Source organism: Micropterus salmoides, unplaced genomic scaffold (assembly GCF_014851395.1).
Source record: "Micropterus salmoides isolate LMB-PRFRI ecotype aquatic unplaced genomic scaffold, ASM1485139v1 Ms_hic_scaffold_10, whole genome shotgun sequence".
NCBI classification, from domain to species: domain Eukaryota; kingdom Metazoa; phylum Chordata; class Actinopteri; order Centrarchiformes; family Centrarchidae; genus Micropterus; species Micropterus salmoides.
Genome location: NW_024040041.1, coordinates 19,193,025 through 19,216,967, shown reverse-complemented (window position 1 = coordinate 19,216,967; position 23,943 = coordinate 19,193,025). Strand labels below are relative to the sequence as shown.

The 23,943-nt window shown below is 42.2% G+C and overlaps 1 protein-coding gene across 1 annotated transcript in view; it reads left to right on the top strand.

Moving 5' to 3' along the window:
• Positions 1-23,943, top strand: part of coro7 (coronin 7) — a 112,888-nt gene that overhangs the window by 20,192 nt on the left and 68,753 nt on the right. Inside the window, 2 exon segments of the mRNA XM_038700757.1 lie at positions 15,211-15,294; positions 15,848-15,930. Coding sequence (XP_038556685.1) covers positions 15,211-15,294; positions 15,848-15,930 — 167 coding nt within the window.

Here is a 23,943-nt window from a genome sequence, read left to right as displayed (position 1 = left end):
ATTTGGAGAAATAGGTTTGAAGTTTGAAGGGGTTTTAGCTGCTTTCGCAAATTAACAGAGTTTGTCTTTGTGTGTGCAAGTGTTTGTGGGTGTTTGCTCTCTGGGTAGCGCTGAAGTATTTTTTTTGGGGGGGGGGGGGGTAAAGGGGTAAGAGTGGGTGCCAGCTGGCAGCGACGGAGCTCTTTGCTCACATGTGTGAGCTGTTTGTGAGCGGAGGCCTCATTAGTGTGCTGGCTGCTCTGGGACGCTTAGTTTCCAACTAATTAAGGCCATACACACGCATGTGGCTGACACCTGGAGCCAAAAATGGATGACGATGAGCTCTTTCTCCCAGTGCAAGATTCATTATCATGGAAATTAGCTTAGTCTTCTTCAGCTGTCACTCATACTTTGTCTGAATCTTACTGCATTTTCTCAGATTTTAGGGACGAGAAGCTGGGAGATTAAGCTAAGAAGGAAGATTCAGTAATGTAATAATCATTGTTACTGGGTAAATGAGATCAGTTCACATGGGAATCACTTGTTTCGGGAACTCGATGGGAAGTGTCTGTCATTTTTGAATAGGAGACAAAGCTTCTTGATTGATTTTAATATAAGAAATTAATCATAAAATTGACATCAGCGCAGTCTCAGCATCTCACAGCTCCCATGTGACTTCACCTCAGTTTACCCTTTTTATCTTTACTTTGCTTTTCAGGAAGCACAATGTGGCTTTAATCACCCTCTGCATTGCTACGCTTATACTATCCCATTTTATTTAAAACAGCAAATTGTTTCTCTGTCTTTGCTTTAAACTTGGCCAAAGTCTGTCGCTCCTGGAGGTATTACAAGAACAGGGAGAATTCTGCCGTTTTACGCCTAGAACTGCAGAATGAGGTGTGAATTGATTTGTTATTAGTCTTCTCTGCCCAGTGTTGTTTTGCGAATGATCAATTACTGTGGGTTATTTGTTAAGTGTGCGGTTTTGGGGCATGCAAGTAGCTGAAGGCAGCAGGCGCTGTTTGTGTGTGACTGGATATTTGTCCTCAGTGTAAGGACTGGGTGCATAAAAGACCTAATGCTTATAATAATGTATATAGAGATATATACTATCATAAACATGTGTAAAAGACACACTTTTTGTCTCATAGAGACTGTACGTTGAACTTGACTGAGCAGAATAGCAGAAGATGTGTAAAGCCTCCCCTGGAAGTTTCAATAATGCAAGTTATTTTTATTATTATTAGAAATTGACTGATGAGATCTACATATACAGTTGGCCCCAAAAGGACAAGACCAGAGACACCGTAGAGACCAACCTCAGAGAGCCCAGAGGGAAATGAAGTGCAGTCTGGGCTCCATCCGTGGCTAGGCTAGCTGACCTTAGTTTGACCAACCGCTGATGCTATTTAAATTACTGCATCATGGTCAGCCAGTGCACTTCAAAACCGGTGTTTTATCCATGTGCTAGCTTAATCATACTGGTGGTTAGCTAAGAGGTCAGACTGTGGTGCTGCATGCAAGAGGTGAGAGTTGTAAAAACGACAGCCTGGTAAAGTCACCCTGTACTTTTCTCAAGTAGACAGCTAACGGAGAAACGCAACCAGTTCTGGGATCAGGAGATGAAGGGGTGGGGGGGGGCCATGTGCGTCCATCTGGTTGCAGGCATATTGTGTAGGCGTTGCCCAGATTGTAAAATTCTGTCTGAAATTGATTACTGAAAATCATTTATTGGCTATACATCACCTGTTATTTATCAAATACTTTTAGGGGCGGCTGTGGCTTAGGAGGTAGAGTGGGTTGGCTGTTAATCGGAAGGTCGGCCATTCAGTCCCCGGCTCCCCCAGGTTGTGTGTGACTGATGAATGCAGATGTAGTGTAAAAGCGCTTTGAGTGGTCAAAAAGGCGCTATACAAATACGGAGCATTTACATTTTATTGGTATGAGTTTCCATTATTTCAGCAGTCTTCTGTAATTATGAGGAATAGCCCAACCACTTTGCCATTTTCAAAACTTTAATCCATTTATCCATCATACCCTTGTTGAATGTAACGTCTCATTATGCTGTGAGAAAATACAATAGTTTTATATGGTTATTATATAATTAGAGATAATTGGCTAAATAACAGAAAAGTTTAAGTTGAGTAACAGCAAAGGGCTATTTCACTAAAATCTGACACAAATCATAAATCATTGGTGAATGAGAAAATGTGCGTAAACACTGCTGATATGATAATCATATTAAACATGCATTAAATAATATCAATCAAGTTTAATATGGGAAATATTTTTTATTTTATTTTTATTTTACCACCATGACTGTTTTTCCCCATTACATAATCTCAGTTAACTGACCAAAATTAAATACATTGACTCATCAGTCATTCATGAGCGGTGCTAACGTACACATTTGTGTGTATTTTATGAAAATATTTATGAAAGTAAATGCGATGTGTGTTTTAAGCAAAGCAGAATGTCTGGATCTGGTGTGGTGAAGTCGGGCAGTGGTGTCCCAATGTTTGCGGCTATCCAGAAGATCTTTTTACTCAATATATGCAGCGGTGAAAGCAGCAGAACACAAAGATTCAAAGGTCCAATTTAGACAGCACCATGAAAGTAATTGCCTTTGTAGTGTCTCCCAGGGGTTGTTTTAGAAGAATGCACTGTACCCTAGCGCAGCTGCCGTATACCACAGGTTAGGCGAATGGGACACAGGTGTGCATACCTGTATTGTTGCTGAATGTTTTTCTTCTCGGAGGCCAAAGAAAATGAGCGGTGTTCATAATGAACACTGCTCAACAAGGGAAACAGTTCCCCAGTTAGAGCTCAGGGGAAACAGGCCCCCTATGCTCACAGAAACTGTGAGCATAGGGGGCCTTGAAATCTGGCTCCCACATGTCTTATAAATGCCGGATCCTTTTCCAACAAAAGCAAACGTAGGTCATCTTTTACTAATTGAACTGCTTAAGACAACAGGTTCTGCTACAATTTGTGGTTCCCAATGCAAGAGCTAAGTAGAAGTTCTCCCTGAGTGAAGCTGTTGAGTATTGGGGAAAAGTTAGCATTGGAGGGCCTGGAGCAGTGTGAGCAGTGGCAGGAGACAGAGTTATTTGTTAGTGTTATGAATATGAGGTACTTAATCAAGTTGTCCGTCAGCTTGCCCGTACTCTGCTGCTGCACATAGAGTATGCCAGGGGTCAACGCTTGGGCTCTGGGCATTGAAATGATACCCAGTGTATAGAAAGATACAAACCTTAGCTTTGGCTAGCATGTTACACACTTGATCTCATTGCACATTTATGTCCCCTTAGGCCAACACCTGTTGCTCTAATTAGAATGTAATTATAATCTTGTATAAACCATATACTTGTTTAAAATTAAACTTGTTTTTCTGCTATTCATTGAAGAATTCTGCTTTGATATGAATTATTTCTCGAGTCCTTGAAGTTGATGCAGGAACGTTTCAATATCACTCTTTGATTAGAGCAAACAAATAGATTGAGAAAGGATTGTAAAACAAAGGAAGAGTGTCCAGTATTTGAACAGAGTAAAGGATTAAATGGTTGTACACAAATGACATGAACATGTCATGCCTTGCACACATGTGCCTCCCGAGTCAATCCGCCTGTGCTCAATTCATGAGTCTATGCATATGCGTGGGGGTACTTTGAAGATGTGAAGCCTGTATGATGTGGTTTCAGAGAGGGAGTAAAGCCAGCCAGCTGTATCCATGGCAGCTATGAAAGAGCTGCAAAGGACAACAGGCACTGGATGGGCTGGGTCCGGCTACAGGGATTGAGGAGCTTCATGGTCTCTCCAACAGTGTGGGCATGATTAGTTGTGTGTTGTGTGCTTCTGCTCTGTCTAACTCTTCATAAGAAACCCTTCCGAAGAATCATCTCTCTGTGTTTTTTTTCACGGAGCAGGTCTGGCGTGCAGATTCTCATCAGCCCCGGGTGTCGGAGGTCTTGCTGTCGTCAGCAGCATCATTCCTTCCTCTGTCATTAGTGCCCTGTCCTGCCCCGTGGATCTCTGTTTGGATTTAAAGGACCAAGCCACTAAGTGCATCTGTAGAATATTCATCGCTTGAATCCCAACCACAGTAACCATCAAAAACCCAGGAGATCACCAAACATGAACTTGAAATCTCCTCTGGCTCTCTAGTGCTTCTTTTGGACTGAAAAGCATATTCGGGCAATTCAGTGGTCTCGTTAATCATGTTACTTCCAGGAACTGATTACTTCTGTATGGTGCTCTGATCCAAGACCAGCCTCTGCGACCTTGGGTAGTTTTCCTAGAGGGAGGACCCTGCCAGTAGGCACAGTGCAGTTGGTGCACTTGGGGGGGGGGGGGGGGACTGCGGGGACCGCAGAGAGGGTTGACCACAGCCCAAGCTGGCACCATTGTCTGGCTGGATCCCTTACTGTGGCCACACGGCCCAATTAGCAACGTGGCTCAATAATCACAGCCTTTTTACCACTTCAGTGTTTCATTTCACTTAGCAGGGCAGTTAAACTGATTTGTTCGCCTAGCCTGGACCAAAAATCACAATGCAAGTCTGCCTTATTACACCCAAAACCTAATTATGAAAAATATTAAGGAGAACTCTGAGTTGAGTTCGGAAAACATTTATGACATCCTGATGTATGAGTCGTGACTCTAGTTATAATATTCGGCAACACCATGGAATTAAGGGATTATTTACTTCCCATAATTCCATTTTTACACCACTAGTTTAGCTGGCCCTTTTTCTGGATGCTTTGGAAGTCTGAAAATACATCAGTCAGTTATGCTTGGACAGATGACCTCTTCCTGCCTGTCGTCATCCAAAACAAGCAAATTAAAAAACAAGTGATTTCTGGCTAGATCTGCTGAGTGAATGATTGTGAGTGGATAGAATGCAACCTGCACTGCCTCAGGCTGGGTAATGGCTTCTACACCCCCCCCCCCCCCCCCCCCCCCCCAACAAGATTCCTCAACAAATGTGCAAGCTGGATAAGATTACTTCTTCAGTACTGAATAGCCATTGGCTAGACATACAGTACTTGCAATGTTTGATATTTATTTTTTGACTTTACCTGTGTCCCCTCCATGGATCATTGTCACCTGACACATCTCCTGGTTCACATAATTGTTTAGATTATCTGGAAAGTGTATGAATTTAAATGCTGATGGAACAGAGACTGCAGCAAACAAATCACTGCAGCTGCAGTGAAGGTATGGTAACGTAGTGCCAGCTCTTGAAAGCCTACACTGGTGAGAAAACAGGGCCCTCCTGCTCTGCGGCTACCAGAGCGCTTGTACATACAACGTCCATTTTTCCTGCCTGTATTTTCATCCACTCATGGACAAATATCACATCATCAAAAAACCCACATCTTATACTCAGTGCGGCCCTGATTCATCTTTCTAACCTATGCTGTGGCTCTCTTAATCTCTGTATCTTTCTCTTTTTCTTTTGACATTCTGTTTCTTTTTACTTTTCTCATCCACTATCCAAAAGGGAACTGATCTCCACTTTTCCATCTACCCTATTTTCCCTCCTTGATTTATCTTTCCATGGGGTAGAATGATTCCTAGGGCCAGTATATTTTCCTCCACTCTGAAAACACAGGGTGATGTTTTTGTGGCGGGCAGTCGGTGGCGATCAGTCTCTCAAGAAGTCTCTATGGTGCACAGAAGCTGAGCCCGCTCCAGTTGGCCAGAAACATGTAATTACTGATGCAAAGGACTAATTCATGATCTTGTTATCGAGTTTTTGGTGTGGAGTTGAAACAATTAGTTAGATAAATGTAGTAGTAACGAGTAGTTGATTGACAGAAAATTAATAGGGAATATATAATACAGTATTTTGATTAATTGTTCAAGAAAAAAAATCTTTGGTTCTCAACTGTAAAGATTTGTTTTCTTTTTTAGTCTTATGTGATAGTATCTGACATCTTTGGGTTTTGGACTGTCCTATAAAACAAGACATTTGAAGATGTCACAGAGGACCCAGTTTATAGACCAAACGACTGATTTAGAAAACAATCTGTTTTGTCAGTTGCAGCCCTATTTAGGTATATGCGAATATATAGACTTTATTTATGGGTAAAATGTTGCTTTCAGATCTGTTATGATTTAATTTCTTCTGAAGTCAAAAGTGAAACTGTAACAGCATTCCTGATAGCATTGCACCTGTCACTTTAATATGAAAGAAATATATGTATACATATATGATACATAGGACATGTAGCATTTAGGGTATAGGATAAATTTGAAGAAATTCCCCTCTGATCCCCCTAAGATTAATGTGCCTTTTGTGTAAAGAAAAGGGTCCAGTATTCCCTCTTTCTTCACTATTCATCTTTCTATTCTCTATCCATCTCTGTGTCTTGCCTTTATCCCTCCACGCTTGTTCCTATTGAGGCTAAGAGTGTAGGGTTTAAAAAAGAAAATAAATCCAAACAACTGACTTAGAGGGAAAAAAAACTACTTCTGGATATCCCATTCTAGCTGGATGCTATATTTAACTGGGGATCAGTCCAGTTCGTATCACGAGTCCCTCCCCAAGGGCTGCAGGTCTTGCCTGGTGTCAGTAGAGTAGACTTGGCCCCGTAGATCTGCTCATTGTCCTGTTGGCTCACATCTCAGCTAGTTTTTACTGCACAGTGCTTTTCACTTGCTGACACAAAGGAAATGAGACAGAGGAAAGAATGACTGCAGGCAAGACAGATATGAAAAATGGATGATGGCAGGAACAGTCTGTGAGAGGTGACTCAGTAAAAGTCATACTTAGCTGAAATTTGAAGCTACGAATTAGTAATTAGATATTTATATTTGAATTCTTCTACTAAAAGAATTGTTTGGAAGCTGACATGCTTGCCCATCCTGAGTTCAAGATGTATGACCCTCGTGTGTCAGTGGGGTGCTATTACAGCTGCACCTAAGGATTTATTCTGTTGTCATTTCCTTATATTACTCTCTCTGCCCAGGTTCTGATCTTGCACATTAATTTTTAAATTCAGGAAGGGAGACAGCAGAGGTAGGAAAGGAATGGGGAAAAAATAAGAGAACAGCTTGTGGCTTCAGGACTTTTTGGAGAAATGAGTGAAATGTAAGATGGTTCCAATTAATGGGGGGAAAAAGTGGGAGTAGGCGAGAGGAAATGAAAGAATAAAATGGCTGGTTTGATTTCCATCTTCTACCCCTCAGTTGTCTTCTTCTCTCTCTCCCGTTCTGTCCTATATATAGAAGCCCGCCTGCTTCTGTAAAGTCAGAGTTAAATTCAAGATTGTGAATCCTGACTCAGAAACACAACTTAAATGGCCCATGTAGACAGAACAGGATGAACAAAACCCAGTAATTACTGAAAAGACTAATTAGCCATAGATGAAAAGACTGAGAGGGAGTCTGTTTCAGGGGTGATGAAAGCTGCAAGGCAACAGTTATTGATTAGAGGAGGGGAAATTAAAGGAAAGGAATGAAGATTCTGTGAGAGTGGAAAGACAGAGAGAGGGGAAAACGAGGAGCAGGTTGAAGAGATGAGTGGATGCAGATGGGGCTTTGTATGGTGCAGTGTTGTCTATTACACTCTACACAGCAAATCAGGGACAAGAACTGTTGAAGAAGCAGCATATGGACTCCTTTTTTTGCCATAAACTCGAGTTACAGTAAGGCGGGGACACAATACGGAGAAAAAATAATGAATATTTACCATTAAATGTTGAGTCTTGCAGTCAACTTTTTAAAGTTTTTAAATGTAACAAGACTTTTTTTTTTAGTCTCTGTTGCTTAAAGGATTAGTTTGATGTTTTGGGAAATATGCTTATTAGCCTATTAGCTCATTAGATGAGAAGATCGTTGCCACTCATGTCTGTGTGATAAATGAAGCTACAGCCAGCAGCCGGTTAGCTTTGCTTAGCATAAAGACTCTGTATGTCATTTTACACTTTTTTATATGAATTAAATGTATAACACGTTAATTAGTGAGCTTTAGTGGTGCTGGAAGGTGGATTTTGTTACCTTAGGACAGAGCCAGGCTAGCTGTTTTCCCCTATTTCCAGTTTTTATACCAAGGTTTAGCTTCATATTTAAGAGACTTATATGAGAGTGGTATCCATCCATCCTCTTAACTCAGTGGTTCACAAACTTTTTCACATCATGGATCCCTAAACTGACACAAATTAGACCAGGGACCCCCATTTGATAAGATTTTGTCCCAGGATCGCCCATCGGATAGGATATTGGCTTTTAGATGTTTTATTCCAGAAAGTGTATGAAGTCCTTTACCAAAATAGTTATGCATTCAGTTACTATGTTAGTTATGGATGGAATTATAGTGAAAATTAAAGCTGCAAGCAGCGTTGGGCGGGCCCTCACCCTTGTAGCGCGTCCGGGTGTGAGCTGGCCGAGTTGCACATTCTGGAGCTCTGCCGGTGCGGCTGTGAATTTGCTACGCGGTTCCGACGCCGCATGAAGGTGCTATATGTCACTTCCTGTGTTCCCTATGTGGAGCTACATAGCACTTGCCGCTATGAATATAAATCGGTATTGGCGTGTAGATGTCTTCGGGGTGGGACAGTTATCAATCACGTAAAGTTTGGTTCAGATGTGAGCATGTACACTGAAGTTACAACAACTTCCTGTGTCATGGCGAAGAGTTGATCTTTGACGCCACGCCACGGACACGCCCATTGACGAAAACTCGCAAATAGCACAACTTTTCATCTTCAATGCCTTTAGAAGGCACAGCAGAAATTTGAGGTTGGTCGGACTAAATCCCTAGGAGGAGTTCGTTAAAGTACGAAGTGTGTAAATCATCCAAAATTTGACGTAAAATTGAAAATGGCTGACTTCCTGTTGGGTTTAGGCTATGGCTCCAAGATACTTTTTTGTGCGTCTGGACAAGATACACGTACCACAGAAAATTCGTGCATGTAGGTGAAACGTGCGGCGGGGGCTACTCCGTTAAAAGTCACTTCCTGTTGCCAGCAGGTGGCGCTATGACTGTGGGTGAATGTCGGCATGTACATGTGTTCAGGGCGGGACTCTCATCCGACATGTACAGTTTGGTGCAGATGTGAGCATATACACTGAAGTTACGACAACTTCCTGTGTCATGGCGAAGAGTTGATCTTTGACGCCACGCCACGGACACGCCCATTGACGAAAACTCGCAAATAGCACAACTTTTCATTGTCAATGCCTTTAGAAGGCACAGCAGAAATTTGACGTCGATCCGACTAAATCCCTAGGAGGAGTTCGTTAAAGTACGGAGTGTGTAAATCATCCAAAAATGGCCGTAAAATTCAAAATGGCCGACTTCCTGTTGACTTTAGGGTATGGGTTCTTGAGGCTTTTTTGTGCGTCTTGATATGATACATGTCCCCAGAAAATTTTGTACATGTAGGTTGAATGTGAACGAGGGGATAATCTTTTCCAATTTTCTAGGTGGCGCTAGCGAGTCATTTTGCCACGCCCATGCGCGAAACCCATAAAATACGAAATTTTTGTTTGCAAATTTTGGTGAGTTTTCGAGTATCCACCCGTCAATGGAGCCTACTTTGCAGAAAAAAATAAATATATATATAATCTTAGCAAATTCAATAGGGACCTCACACGGTCGTGCTCGGGCCCTAATAAATGATTCCCCTTTTTGCTGGGGACCCCCTGGAACCTCCTCAAGGACCCCTGGGTGTCCCCGGACCCCACTTTGAGAACCACTGCTCTAACGCTTGGCAAGAAAGCTAATAAGCTTGTTTCCCAAAATGCACCAGCTACACAAGAAAAACTGTCTAACCTGAGTGCCTGCTATTTTGATCATTTTTAGAAAAGCAAGGCTACAACTGTGAAATAAGAAATGAGTTGAAAATTTCAGAGCAGGAGTTATATGATTGACAATTATCATCTCTAATTTCTGCACCACTGGCACTCATTGTTGAATACTTACACCCCTATTGAGCTGATACACAGAGAGACGCAAAGACAGGCAGCAAAAGAGTCAGTGAGAGAGACAGAGGGAGGTGCAGAGATTGGTATAGTTCCCATATGTGCATACAGACACCTGATATTCGTCCCGGTGCGTGAATCAACATTCTCTGTGAGTGACACAGATGTGCACTCCGTCTGTTGAAATTTAGAAGTAAAATAGGTGGGGGAGCAGGACAGAAGGATACAGAGTGATCCTCGTTTGTTTATATTGGGAGAGGATATTTAATAGACCTATAAAACCATAATTGGCCAGACTGCTGACTGGCACTTTCCTGTGTCTGCATCTCTGTCAGCAAAGTGTTTAACCGTAATGTAAACCCTGCCTGGTGTCATTTGAGCTTGATTTGCATTATCACAGCCAGCAACGCTTTCATCCTCTCTTTTTATTCTTCTTGAGGGTTCCCCCTTTATAGTTATTATACCTAGTTCATTACTCTAACTGTTTAGCAATCTTGATGCAGACACCTGGGTTTGTAATGTTCTACTTCCTTTATTGTTTGTCACTCAAACAGGTGTAACTGATTCTTTACACCTTCTGAGTCATGAACCATTTCTCTTTTCTCTCTGTCCTTCTGTGTGAATTCCTTCAGCTTGGATCCTTTGCTGCTAAGGCAAACATTTGTTTTTCTTTTTTCTCTTTCTCCCTCCCCCTATTCTCTTCTCCTCATTTTCAAGTGTGTCATGATCGATTTCTAGCATGTCGGTAAGGTTCAGCCGCGAGGAGGGGGGCTCTAGTTCAATGGGATTTGAGTTATATTTATAACTGCAGAGGAGAGATACTGTTTGGCAACATTTATATACACACATAGAAGGTCCAGATGTTGTGTCCTCTGGCTGCCTCGGGGTGTTAGTGGTAATGTAGCTCTCTAACGGCTGTGTTACGCTTCCTTAAGCTGAAACACTGTTTATTGGGAAAAGGTGAGCGGAGGCCCAGCACAAACCCCTAATCCTCAATTGCACTTGTATCGCTCCAGCTTCCAAGCCCCGATGACAACTTCGTTAAAAGGCTCAAAACTGCACATGCCTTCAACTCTGGGTGAAGGATGACATCACGACGGTATGATCTATGGAGCATGTGCCGTGTAGGACGTCAGGCTGCTTTATTTGCCTTCAGTCCTGGAGCTGGTAGGCTCAGGCAGCGTAGTGAAGGCCTGAGGGATGCTGTAATGGCAAAACTAAGCCTTTTTACTCCATAGCCGGTTCACAGAAAGGTGATATATTTTCAAAGTGTTTAAAATTTGATCCTCTGAAGGAGAAATTTGTCCTCTTGTTCTCCCCACTTCATCAATAGGTCTAAAGGCAGGACATCAATGGGTGCATTTTGAAGCTTCTCATAAATTCTAATTGCCTTTTTTAGCCATGCTAGTGGCATGGCTCAAGGGATGACAATGTTGGTCTGTTAGTCCACCACTTTGGTATAGACCGAAATATCTCATCAACTATTGGATTAATTGCCATGACATTTTGTACAGACATTTAAGGTGCCCAGAATCTGGTGATCCCCTGCCACCAGCAGGCTGACATGTCTTGACATCTGTTGGATGAATTGCCATGAAATATGGTGGTGCAGATATCCATGGTGCTCAGAGGATTAAGCATGATTCCTTAACTTTTTGTTGAGTTTATAGTTGAGGTTTGAAATATCTCAACAACTATTGGACAGATTGTCATGAAATGTGCTACAGACATTTATGTTCCCCTGAGAATGAATTCTAATGACTTTGGTGACAGATTTGTGTCTTTATGTCTAATTTCAGATCGATCAACTATGCTAACTTGTTCATAATAAAGTACGATAGCTGGAATAAAGTTAGACACATATTTTCTGAACTCACCCGGTAGTTCAACTTTCTCACTTTCTTTACTCCAAGCAATGTCCAGTATTGTCAGGTTTTTTATATAAATATGAAGTCGTAGTCCAGCTGAGCTCTGGGTGCCAACCAACGGTAACAGCAACAGTGGAACCGGAAATGCACGGAAGCTTGCTGCTGAGAAGCTCGAGTGAAGATAAATCAATGCTGTAATCACAAAAACTGACGTAAAAAGCTAATTTCATAAAAGCAGCTAACTCTGAGTTCCTCCTGCAGGTAAACGCAGCGCTGCTCCCGGCTCTTTCTTCTACACTTCCCTGTACTTTAGCAGCTCTCTGTCTGTCTGGATTCACTTTCAGTGTGAACACAGCACCTGTGATCTGGTGAACACACTCATCTGGTGCTCAGCAGTAGATCAGCATGACTGAATATGGCAAGAAAAGTGATGATGCAGAATATGTGCTGTTTACTCTTGCATGTCACAATTAGAATCTCATGCTGTTAGCCAGAAATATGACTCAGACACCATATGTGGCTCCTAAAAGCAGTTCCAGCGTTAACCAGACCCTGAACTCAACTTGTTCCTAGTTTGGTCAGAGTGCCATCTCTGCATTGTCTTGCCCCTGGAAGGAAATCAGCCAGTGGTGCCAGTAATAAACAGCCATATGGCAATTAATTCTCTCTGTGTGTTTATAACACGCTGGTTTTAGCCTCTCTCCTTCCTTTGCTCTTTTCTGATCTATTGCTTTTTTGGAGGTCTTAGTTTACTCTGGACCTCTCCTGTACGTCTGGGGTATTTTTCAACTGACTCCTTTGCAAGGACTTATCTAGGCAAATATGAGTTCAGATACCTGCATGAGGCATACGGGCTGACTGCGGGCTGAATAATGATCTCCAGTCACGACTTAAGTGTTTATTCAACCCAGGACTTATTATCAACTCTGTCAGTGCTTTGGTAGTGTAACTTTAGAAATGTGTTTGAAAGCCTGGTCAGTAGAGTGTTTTCTAATCCCTTTTAGTGGATAAAGCTATTTGGGAGCACACCAGGAGCCAGAAAACATCTGTATTGCATACAGATGGTGTCAGATAAAACACTGGTATGGACAAAGACACATCATCCCTGAGAGAGGTGCACAAGTACACATCTGCACATTTCCCTTTAAAAATTGTTATTTGATGTCGGCATGTGCTCTCAACATATGTAACAATGTCAAGTCCCCTTATAGCTGTGAACAATAAATTTTGTTTGAACCACCAGTGTGGCCTATAAGCACACGTTCAACTGACTGCTTGTGATTTATAGTTTGTTCCACTTCACTGACAGGGATGGTTCCAGCACACGAGTCTTGGCCGAAAAAGTCAAACATTTTGGGAAAAAATCTTGTTTTTTTTTTAAACCTTCCAACTCAACATTTTGATTTATATCAATTTAATTTTATGTATCCAGTAAAGAGAGGTATGTGGTACCTTGCCTTGCATAGCTTAAAGAATAGGCTTATTTGCTTTTTTTCCTGAAAGTTAGATAAGAAGATTGATACCACTGTCATATCTGTTTGTTGTGTATGGAGAAAGAGCCAGTAGGTGATTAACTTAGCTTAACATGAAGACTGGAAGCAGGGGAAACATCTTGTCTGACTCTCTCCAAAGTTCAAAAATCCGCCTACCAACGTCTCTAAAGCTCACTAATATAAATGTTGTGTCTTGTTTTACAAACAGAAATCTAAAAATCAAGGTGGAAGGATAAACTGCTGTTTGTCTGCTGCTGAGTCACTGCCCCGAGTGGCTGCTGATCAAGAAATTAATCACCCTAAAATAACTGCCTCATTTCTAAATATCTGTCTTTTAAACATTGATGCTAACAAGATGCAATTACAGCCCTCTCATGGGCAAGGGAGTGAACTGTTTTTTTTTTTAAATACCTTTTCATTGAAATCAATAAAACAAACTTCAGTTCCATAGACTAAAATTGACCCCCCTATCCTCATTGTTCTTCTGTCCCCAGAACTCCTGCTTCACCTGGAGCAAACTAACATAGTGTGTCATTTATTGTCCACATGTACTGGACTAAGAAGCACCCTGCAGAGGATTTGTGAAGAGCAAGCATCAATGAAATGTTTTCTTTAGACTGTTAAAGAAATTTAAATGACCAGACCCTTTATGTCTCCCTGTCAGCAGTCTCAAACCACCAGGCCAGGCATGTGGCGAGAGTGATGTCAGAAGGCAGAGAAAGAAGTGGGGTTTGAGTTAGATGATAGATGTGTGCGTCCCTTTATGTGCACATGTGCTTCTCAAACTCGATTTAATATTTCTGTGTTCATCCCTAATTGTCCAACTGTCAGCTTCAAGTGCCCCTTGGACACAAACATAGTTCATGGAGGTTGTGCAGTGCAGAGCCCTGTTACCCTGTAACCTACCCGGTGGTCAGGAGTGCAGCATAGCAACAAGTTCTCCCCATTTGTTTTTTTACAATTTTTTATCTGTGGCAGTTTAACAGTGACACAAGAATGAGGCGGTACACTCTACAGAGAGGTTGTGAGGGTTAAGCCTTAGAAAATAAGCCTCTGTATTCTTGCTATACACATAACTTCCAGACATGCTCCTCAGGGTTAGTATGGCCATAAAAATGACAACAGTAATTGGGGAGACACAGTGGACTGAGGGGCTAAAGGCTCCTGTTCCATGGAAACCTCATTGCTATCCTTCATGCCTGAAAGCTCAGTGTTACTCTTTGTCGGCTTTGAGATGTTACAACTAGTTGGGACCTGACAGATAAGCTCTAAATAGCATGGTGTTGGGTCTTTTTAAAGCCCTGGTTACTTAGGAACCACACTTTTAATAGTTGATTGTGTCTTTTGTCCTCACCTTCACAATTACAGTACATATGTGGCTTGATTCAATAGCAGCACAGTGTTGAGTACACTGTGTATACAAAATCCAGCACAGTGTACTCACTTACATGCCCCCTTCCACTTGCCTCTATCTCTCTTTTGCATTTGTACTTGAAGACCTCCCATCAAAACCCAGCATGGCAGTGCTGTTTTGACACATATTCTGCATGGAAACGTAACAAAGTCTCTGTACTGTGAACACACAGAAGCAGTGTCACAGTTTGGTAATATAAGCTGTGCTCGGAGCAGAAGTCACATTGTCCGCTACATCAATAACAATAACAAGCACTCCTTTTAAGTCCTGTTCGGTCCAGCCACAGTCATCTGTCAGAGGCACAGGGTAACAGTCCTGTCTGTCTCTGTCACATTACTCTTCCTCGCAAATCATTCACTCATCACCCCCTTGTTATCTTGAACTATACCTCAACATTATGTTTAAAGTTTGGGTTCATCATAATGACACTGACTTAAAGAAGTCAGGATCAAGTATCCAAGTAAGGTGTATAAAATTTGTCTTATTTTGTCGTCCGATTGAAAACATTGCGTTGTTTGTCCCACAGAGTGCCAAGAGCCTTCAGAGCAACAAGGATTCAAGGATCCTGTGGGCCAAAGACGACCTTTTACTCACCACCGGCTTTGATATGGTGAGAAACTATAGCTATATCAATTGACCAGGAGTCTGTGTTGGGGTTTGACCTGTATGAGTTTTTGAGGAATGACACAGATTGCAGTATCTTGGAACTGAAGTTGGTTTTGCCAATATTTATTGTTAAATGTGAATATTATGTTATAACAAGACTGCAATAAAATGGCAATTCCTTTTTCAATTAAATATGGCTCGCATACACAGCCGATTAAATAAAATTGATCAACATCAGCTTGTTAATGATCACATTTGAGGCAAGACAGTAAATACTAATTAATGTTTTTAAAGAGCAATGCAAATATTTTAACATGTTTTGGCTATTGAGTTGTTGGTATTAGTTGCTGTCTCTCCATTTGCTGAAAGCCAACAATATTTACTTTCAAAATAGACAAACACCAACATGTGACATTCCAAAAATAACAATCGGGGGCCAGTATAATGAATAACGTATTGGTGTAACCCTTGTGTCTTTGTATTTAGATCTGCTGGTATGGAGCTTTGTGTTTACCTGTGTTTACAGTACTTAACTTCTCATGCTGTTGTGTGTGTAGATGCGTGGTCGGGAGGTGAGGCTCTGGGACAGCAGAAAGCTGAGCTCTTCGCTCAGCTCGGTGTCACTCGGAACTTCAAACAGGTGAGCAAAGCATCAGTGTGCAACCACTGACCCCCATAACTGACACAGTCATGACCATGTTGCATACTTAGCATACAGTATCTGTGTGTGTGTGGATATTTGTGTGTGGCATTCAGAAATATGGAATGATGTATGGAGTGCCTCCGCACATTGTGAAGCTTTCTTGCGGCTGTATGGCTGGACGGGTATGCAGACCTCCCAGAGCTCTGACACCATCTCTCCACATTCCTGCCATTTCCTGGGACAGAGCCACACACAGAGACTCCTATACTCTTTCTCAGTTGACGTGTGTGTGTGTGTGTGTGTGTGTGTGTGTGTGTGTGTGTGTGTGTGTGTGTGTGTGTGTGTTTTGTTTCCCTCTGTCCATGACCACTATGAAGGGTCAGTCAACAGCAGTAGTCACATCGACACTTCTCCCTTCAGCTCACCGCTTGTCATTTCTGCTCCTGACCGTCTCCAGTCGCTTTGTTTATTTTTCCAAACACGGCTGCAGAGGTCCGGAGGAGAGCGGGAGCGTGGCCAGGCTCTACAGAGGAGGGGAATGGAAGGATGGAGGAAAAAAGGGAACAGAGAGGGCGGGAGTAAAGGTTCCTTTGTCAGGTCCAACTCATGCATTTTGGTACTATTATAAACAGGTTGGCTGGTCAAGTCATTCCAAACTAGAGCATACTGGACTTGCAATTCAGCATACTATGTTGGATTAAGTACATTTATTATCACATTTATTATTACTGTAAAAAACACAAAGGTAGCTGTTCAGAGCACTCCGAGGTGTGCGTTTGTGTTGCCTCTCTGTGAAAAGACTATGGCAGCACACACTCCATGTCAGCTCTTTGGCACGGGAGAGTCTGTATCCATGTTTGGTTGCAGCAAGGACCAGAAAGTGACAATTTACAATGTAAATGTATGTAAATAGTATGAACAGTTTTATTTGCCCAAGACTACCATAGGCAAGAGGTCTCTGTGTAATATCATTGATTTTTCCTTCCCTGTGGAATCTGTGTGTGTGTGAGACGTTTAGGAGTCGACACAGCGGGTTCAAAAAAATAATAACCTCCACGCTTCCTCCTCCCTCTGGCTTTGTGCTCACCACTCATCTCCATTTCCCCCGCTTCCTCTTTCATTTGAATGAGACAAATAGTTGCCTGTCTGAGGGCCTCTTTGGAATCCATCACATTGTTCTGTGCCTGCATATTTTTCATGGATATCAAGGATATCTGATGGAAGTGATGGCACCAAAGCAAACATGTTTTTTTTTTTGTGATAGTCATGCTAGATGTATGTAAAAATCCCCACAGGACACTTTGATATAGAGCTAATCAGGAACTGGGTGTCTGCTGAAACCACAGAAGATGGTGTTAATTAGTTAATTTTATTGGAAGGTTTGTCTCCGTGGTGTCTCTGCTCGTAGACAGAGGAATGTTGAAGTTTACTCAGAGTCTGTAGCCGCTGTTTTGTGGGTGTGATGATGGCGCAACTTGAGAAGAGAATGTACCAGGAATGTGAGGATTTTGACCGAATTGTCCTGCTCATCTGGTGACAAGCTGTTACGTGTTCCTGATGCCTTCTTATTCAGCCACTGTCTGGTTTTCTAGGTGTCTGTCCGCACTTTCATAAATCAGCAGAAGAGCAAACCATATTGGATTTATTAAATACATTAGCATTGAATTTGAGTTGGTTTCCTGTATTTTGATATTGGTTAATTTAAAATACTGTGATTTTTGAACATAATTGCTTGGGTGTGTGTAGTATGTCCTGTATTAAATCACTTTAATCATTTGCCTGGGTTGGTGTGTCAGAGAGGTATCACTCTCAAGGCCACATCCCCTCCAGATGCCTGCAGTCCAGCACTGATATAAAGCAGCTACACAATCAAATAACAGATTTTGCCTTTTACTATCATTCTGGCTTTTCCCCTTATTTCTAATTTCTCACATCTTCACATCTTTACACCTCAATCCCCAACTCTAATTTTTCCCCCTAATTTTCTCTGTTGAGCCTGAAGGATCTGATGTTTTTATCTTTCCAACAAAACAGTTATATAGACTTCATGTTTATGAACAGCTTCATATATACAGTACAGTGGAAAAATGCTGTAAAGTCAGAAAGCTTTCAAATGTTACTTACTTATTATCAATTAACAAAATGCTAATCGAATAAAATGAAGAAAAATCAAATCAAGATTTGTTGTGATCCCTTCTAAACAGCATCAATTCTTCTAGGTATACTTGCACATAGTTGCTTTTAACTCGGCAGGTAGGTTGTCCCATATCTTGGAGAACTACCCACAGTTCTTCTGTGGGTTTAGGCAGTTGCTTCTCTTCATGTAATCCCAGACAGATTCGATGTTGAGATCAGGGTGCTGTTTGCCTTCTGCTGCGGCCGAATATTAAAAAGACTCATCAGTCCAGAGCTGCCATTTTTTTCACCCCAGTTCCTGGGTTTTTATGCATAAGTGAGTCACTTGGTCTTGTTTCCATGTCGGAGGGTTTTTTTTTTCGGCACAAGTCTTCCATGAATGCCACTTCTGACGTTTGTGGACAGTTGGGTGTACCAGGGTTCCACTAGTTTCTGTTTTCATTCCAAGTTAATGATTGTGTTTCAACCTACATATTGAATTGGTGATCATTAGCACCAGCTTGGTGTAATTGTTTAATCACATACCTGACGGTATCCCTACAAAATCCCTGACTTTGTGCAAGTATACCTAGAAGAACTGATGCTGTTTTGAAGGCAATCATTATTCGGTGTGACCACCTCACACCGAATATTGATTTGATATAGATTTGTCTTCTATTCTTTCACTTTGTGTTTTGTTAATTTATAAATATAATGTATGAACATGTCTATTTTTGAAAGCATTCTTACTTGACAGTGTTTTTCCACACCTGCCTAAAACATTTGCACAGTACTGTACCATCTCATCCCTCTCCTCACATTTACACTCTTTATCCTTCATCCGCCTCCTTCCAGCTTCTTGCGCTGTTTAAAAGTAGCTGCAGCATCTGAGATTTTGACAAGCAGCTATAACAGGCCGAGACTCCATTCTTGTCTGTTAATAATCTCCACAGTGGGAAACATCCTCTATACTGTCAAGAACAAACAAGGCTTCAGGAGTTAAATTGGGTTGAAAATATAATCACTACTTCTTATTCAGTCAAATGCATCTAAGAGCTGGCCAAACACATGTAAAGCTAAATAGCCCCTAGATGTAGTCTGATAACAGAAATGGCTGGCCTGTTTTTAAGTAATATGCAAGGTCAAAATGTTCATTATTACTGGCTGTTTACTCAGTCTTACTGTATCTTTTTTATCAATGTCAGCTAGGGGATAGAGGCTCGTGTCTGGGCCTCCTTCCACTCGTGCTAGCCAATATTTATTTAGTGTAGTGTAGTTTCTTAGGCAAAGCCACCATTGTTTGCCATCATTCAGTTTGTTCCCTTCAGCATCAGGCTGTCCTCAAGGTCCCTTTGTCCTTTAAGATTTTATTTCTTTGTTTCTGCTTCGTTATCATGGTGGTTTTTCTGTGGATAATTTTGTTTTAGCTCACCATTGCCACTTTGTATATGAAGAGGCAGCTATGAAAAAGACAAAATGCAACAATCAAAAGGAGGCCTTGTCTCAATTTTTCTCTGCACTTGATAGATTGAACCGTGCCACTGTACATCAGCAGCTGAGGAAGCTCAAAGTCAAAAGAAATTCCAAGTTCATAATGGGGCATTTCCGCCCTGTCATTTTAGGCCTGAGGTGCATATAAAGATGGATTAGTTATTTTTTCTTGTCTGTTTTTAATTGAAAAGGCTGTGGTAAACATGATGTGTAATCGGAGCAGCGAGCTGGTTTGCTGTGCTCTTCCACAACATTCAGTAGGACTGTTTTCTTTGGAGTGTCACTACATAAAGAGGCCCGGGAGCATGAGCCAGTAAAATGGGGTTGTGGGTGGAATATAATTTGGATGGAGAATAATGGAGGGGAAATGTTTATTTTTTGGTTGGGGTTGAAATAGAGACCCAAAAAAATGGAGGGATGGAGGGTGATGAGTCTGAGAGGGGTGTTTTTTTTACTGTGCAGAGGTAGCTATTACTGCATGCCTGTTTTCCATACAGGCTGCAGATCTGGACATTGGAGAACAGTGTGGATCTCTGTGTACCGCTCTCTCCCTCATACTCTTCCCTCTATAAACCTGAATTATAATAATGAGTTTAATTGGGCCTCTAAGCCAGCTGCAATCAGTGAACTTTACAACTGGGCACGATTGCAACCAGCTTGCCGTGTAAATGCTTGAGACGTCATGATAATTATCCATACTCCCCCCGCTTTAGCAGCTACACACATAGATACACCTCACACCCCACCCCACTTAACACAGCAAAGTCTTGATGATAGGTGCCTGTATAGTAGCTTGTACTCGTATCATAAAGCTGACAGTGAGTTCTCCAGGGTTGAGTTGGTTAGAATTCAGCATGATTAAACTGTAACCTCAGAGAAAGTTCTGCCCTTAACCCCTGTAACTGTCCTCAGTCACTATTAATGTTCTGCTCCTCTCCTGAAGCACATGAACACCTGCAAGTGGACACATGTAGGCCTATACCCACATGCATCTTCTATTACTCCTCATCATGGCGCACCTCTGCTGCTCTGTCTTTTTTCTGGCATGAGGCTGATTAAAACAGATTGGTGTGAGCCGGTACACACTAGTATCGATCCTTCCGAATGTAGAGAACACAAGCCTGTCCCTGGAGAGCCGACCCCACTGTTTTCTCAACCCAGTCACGGGTTACACAAAGAACGTGGCCTCTGAGGCAAGCACTGCTGACTGACTGTGCTGTTACCCGAGAGAGAGGGAGAGAAAGAGAGGTTTTTGCGGTGGATGCATGGGTAGTGCCCCAGGTGTAATGCATGTACTCACACCCTCTATTGCCTGTCCACAATCTATTCCGTGTTTTCCTACCAGGGTCGTACCTGAGAGCAGAGCCCAGTCATTGGGTATAATTGAGCCAAATCTCTTTAATCAGATGGATAGAGAAGAGGCCTGTGCCTCAGAAGGGAACCAACCTTCTACAGAACAGTCCCCCCTTTATCCCAACCCGGCCCAGGCACTTGAAAATCAGTCCCAGATGAAGGCTTTCCTGTGGGGATTAGGTGCAGCTGGAGCACCGCTAACCAAACCAGACCAAAAAAATGCCACAGAATGTTTGAACGATCGTTTGACCTTGCTCCTTTCTGAGAGTTCACTTTCTAACAGCGAATGGATCTTTGTTGTTTTGGTCCAGCTCAGAAATTCATGTTTAAGGTGGAGAGAGAGGCAGGACTACACCATTCAGGTGATCCTCAGGGTCAAGTCGACAGTTCAGCTGCTGCACCCCCTTGGGGGAGGGTATAGGATAAAGATGTGACCGCACACGCTCTGTCAAAGAACCTGAACTCTGTGTTCTGACAGTTGAAACATGGTGTCTGGAATCTGTTAGTCATTTGGGGTTTCAGTTTGGGATTCAGTGGAGGGGGAGGTTTGATCACGAAAAGAGCATGAAAAGGGAGGAGGAGGGAGCTCTGAAATCCCCTCTTATATCGTCTCTCTATGAGCTTTCATGGACTTTTCGTGGAAGCTCATATGGCAAATCCAGCCTCATTTTGCTTCTTAACACCTCATTGAAGAAGTCCTCTGTTCCTCGTTCATGCCCTGTGATCAACTAACAGAGCAAATGTCCCATTATTCCAGGGCCCTACTAACCTGTCAAAAATAAAGCCGTTGTCCTTTATTGAATGCTTTTCTTTATTCTTATCCGGCCACCTATTAGACCTTCTGTCTGTTACCATTTGTGCCCGCACTCCTCTGTTTCTAGATCTTCTTTCCCTCTGTGCTACGAAATTGAAGGAGGGAGCTGAGTTTTTGAAGGTGCTGATGTCTGGGATTCTAATTAGGTGGGGAGGGGGTGCAAAGCCTAATGGAACCTTTCAGAACTGGTAAAAACACATGGAAGTATGTGGACTGGAGCGTTTGGCAGGGGATAGTTAATATAATTCACAGAGGGTTTTGATTTCATCCCGCAGGTATGTGCTCAGCACTCCAGGGATCAGAAGGGACCCTTTTGTGTGAACTCACCACAGAAGGAAAAATAGAAAAAATCTCTCCCTCCCACCTTTAGCTACCCCCTTCCTTCCTCTTCCCCTTCTCTTCTTCCATTCACCTTTATTTTCTTTTATGGTTTGGATTATAATTTCATGCAGACTAAACTGGAGATGATGTGTCAAGGGAAGCTGCTCTGCATTATGTGGCAGTTGAGAAAGTCTTAATGCTGTTAAGCTAATTGCACAAGTGACTCAAAACTGGATGGCTTTTTCTGGAACCTGACTCTAATGTGTCTCCGCTTTGGAGTTTGAGACAGTGTCAGACTTTGCTTTCCATCCTTTACGGAGTTGCACTTGCAGCTGCAGATATTGCTTTACCCCAACATCTGGAAAAATGTCTCTTTTCACTTTATTAAAAATGCACTGGCAATAACATTTGGGATCTTTGCTCTACCAAAAGACTTCACACTACTTTGGGCCATCCCAAGTCCATTTCAGTACTTTTCTTCTAGCACTGCAGGGTAGATATCCAGTAACTAAGCATTTGATAGAGATGTGATGCACGGCTAAAGTGGAAACAACACAGGTCATTCTTCACAATGCACGGACGCAATTCAAAAGATGAATAAACACACTGCATTATTATCATTTCAAGGGGATACTGTTCCTGGAGGAGCCGCAATGGCAGGTTAAAGGAGATTTTCCATGTCTTACTGGTTTTTTTTATGTGTTATATACCCCCCTCTTCTCCCCCCCAACTCTCTTTCAACACAAGCATGTGTTTTATAAGACTCATGATTGTCCCTTTCACAAAAATCAGGAACCGTGGAGCGGCAGAGCTCCCGTTTTCAAATCATGCCTCGCTTCTGGATCCATGCCACCTCTCTCTGTTTTCTGGAGAGAACGATGAAGAGAAGTGTGTTTCCCATTAGTAGATGGTTTCCTCTGCCCTGCACCCCACCCACCTCCGCCCGGCAGCCTGGCTCCACTGCTGCCTCTGGGACCGCTGCAGATTGGCAGCATGTCACTGCACACCTCATAGCCCTTCAAAGAATAATCAAGCTACAAAGGGAGTGATGGAGAGATTGCAGTATTGATGCACACAGACAAGCAGGAGTTGCTCATGTCAGCATAATTCATAAGTACAGACAGACGGGAGAGGCAGAGATACACCCCCTTAAATTACACAGTCCAAGATAAAACCGAGATAAAGCTTGCGGTAGTCCTAACCTCTCCTGATCTGTCAACATGGAAGTTCAAAAGTTAAGTCATTCGATCAAAAGTGGTTGAAACCTCCATAGGTATTTGACACATTTTATGTTGTGTTGGCTTTGTACTCTAGCATACTATATTTGGACCAAAACAATGAATAAAGGGCTGACTTCAGCTTTAATTTGCCATTTATATTAACATTTACATATTGTTATACTTATTCCTTCAATTTTAGTGGACCAAACGTAATTGAAGCAAAACTGGCCCTAAAAACCCCTTTGTTGTGTTGGCATTAGGATCATTGTCCTGCTGTATGATGATGTATTCTCCAACGAGTTTGGCAGGCTTGACATTTCTTTACCAGTCTGCATTCATCTTGCTACTGCTGTTATAAGTGACTAAGGCAGAATGCCTCTTCCCCTATGTTTGACAGATGAGGTAGTATTTCGAGGACCATGAGAAGTAATTTTTTCCTCCACGCTATAATCTTCCCATCACTCTAGTACTGTACATGTTGATCTGTGTCTCATCTCTCCATAAAACTTTGCTCCAGAACGCTATAGATTTCTTACTGTACTTGTTGTCCAAACATTTTATCCATTTACTCAAACAACTAGGGATTTGTATCTTGTGGTCAACCCTTGGGGGTTATGCAATCTGATCTTGATTCTAGTTTTTGTCCCATCTGTACCTGCAGAGGTGTTGACTTGTTGGACAGTTGTAAAGGGTCTT